We start from the raw sequence: 1,386 nt of genomic DNA on the forward strand, positions 1-1,386 counted from the left end.
TTGAATGCAATTTTAAGTTACTTTGAATTTCTCATGATAAAAATAGAACTATAAATAAAATAAGTCAATTTTTGAAACCTGAATGTTTAACCAAATAAAGCAACGTAAATATTACTCTATTGCAAGTAAAATGAAATAGTTTGAAAACCTTTCAAAAAGTTTCACTTTCAGATGAAAAAGATGGATAAAATTCTCATGCTGCAATGATTGGTCAATGGTTCATCACCGAAATTCAGTGTGAGATACGGGCAAAAGGCGATGGTTTACACGGATGACACTCAATTACCCAAATATGAAACTACGTAAAAAAAAAAAAAAAAGTTAGCTCTTAATTGTAAAAAAAATAAATACCAATAATTTTTAAAAAAATTGTGTATCTCTTCTGGGTCAAAATGCACCCAAATGTGTCACGAGGGTTAAGGAAATCTGGCAGATAAAATCCTTCATTCCGTTCAAAGAACGATCTAATCTCCAAAAACACTGCCTGCCTGTTTCGGTGCAGTGAAAGGACTCACCATCTCCATCTCATCCCAGCTGCTCACGATGCCGTTTCTGATGGGATACTTCAGGACTAGCACTCCTCTCATGTGCTGCGCGTCATGCCCCACATACAGCTCTCGGTCCACACTGCCGTTCATTACGTCCTGCAACAGACCAGACCAACAGAAGCGCTGAGGAAACGCACAGCGGCTCCAATTCACTTGCACTCGTCACAAAACACTTCCAAAGCTGCTGTACAGAGAATCATGCCGTTTATAACAACTTCATCATATTTATTGGATTAAAGCCGTGATAGGTACATTGTGTGACATTATAAACAATCTAGCAGCCGAGATTTGCCTTCACATGCATACAGTACACTCAGGTAAAGCAGGAGAGAGGGTGTACCTCATATTTGGGACGGCCGATGACGGTGGGGAACACTGTAGTTGGAAGGTCCTGGTCTGCAAACCCAGCCTTTATCAGACCGGAGCCAGTGTCCAGCACGATGGGCGTCTTATAATCACTCATCTAACACACAACAGGAACAGACAAACAGCCGTCTATAATCTCATCGACACTCTACTGCAAACGAGAGCAACTACACTGACAACTAAGCCCGAGCAACATCGACAAGCTATATTCCAATATTTTATAGGGTTTTGACAATAATTAGACCTTATAAAGTAGACATTTTGCTGATTGCTTCGGTGCTGGTATCTTGGCAGGTTTAGTTCCATTTTCTGCACTGAATTGAGCTCCAGGGGTATTTTTGCGGTTTATAAGCAATGTTGGAGTAATGCAAGTCATTACTTGGAAAAAGTAATCTGATTAAGTAATGCATTAATTTACAATAAAATTTCAGTTACTTTTTCAAATCAGTAACAGAAGTTGCTGTTTCCCCAT

General features: G+C 39.4%; 2 protein-coding genes across 2 annotated transcripts in view; both read right to left on the reverse strand.

Moving 5' to 3' along the window:
* LOC107563156 (actin-like) overlaps positions 1–1,029 on the reverse strand; it is a 2,444-nt gene extending 1,415 nt beyond the window's left edge. The window contains exons 1-2 of the mRNA XM_016247952.1: positions 889–1,029; positions 516–644 (exon numbers count right to left, since the gene is read on the reverse strand). Of these exons, the coding sequence (XP_016103438.1) occupies positions 516–644; positions 889–1,011 (252 nt within the window). The 5' untranslated portion in view covers positions 1,012–1,029. The remainder of the gene's footprint in view (positions 1–515; positions 645–888) is intronic.
* Positions 1–1,386, reverse strand: part of LOC107563134 (uncharacterized) — a 21,551-nt gene that overhangs the window by 5,782 nt on the left and 14,383 nt on the right. The gene's annotated exons all lie outside the window — the stretch shown is intronic.

This window comes from Sinocyclocheilus grahami, unplaced genomic scaffold, assembly GCF_001515645.1.
Source record: "Sinocyclocheilus grahami isolate Dianchi unplaced genomic scaffold, SAMN03320097.WGS_v1.1 scaffold858.1, whole genome shotgun sequence".
Classification (NCBI taxonomy): domain Eukaryota; kingdom Metazoa; phylum Chordata; class Actinopteri; order Cypriniformes; family Cyprinidae; genus Sinocyclocheilus; species Sinocyclocheilus grahami.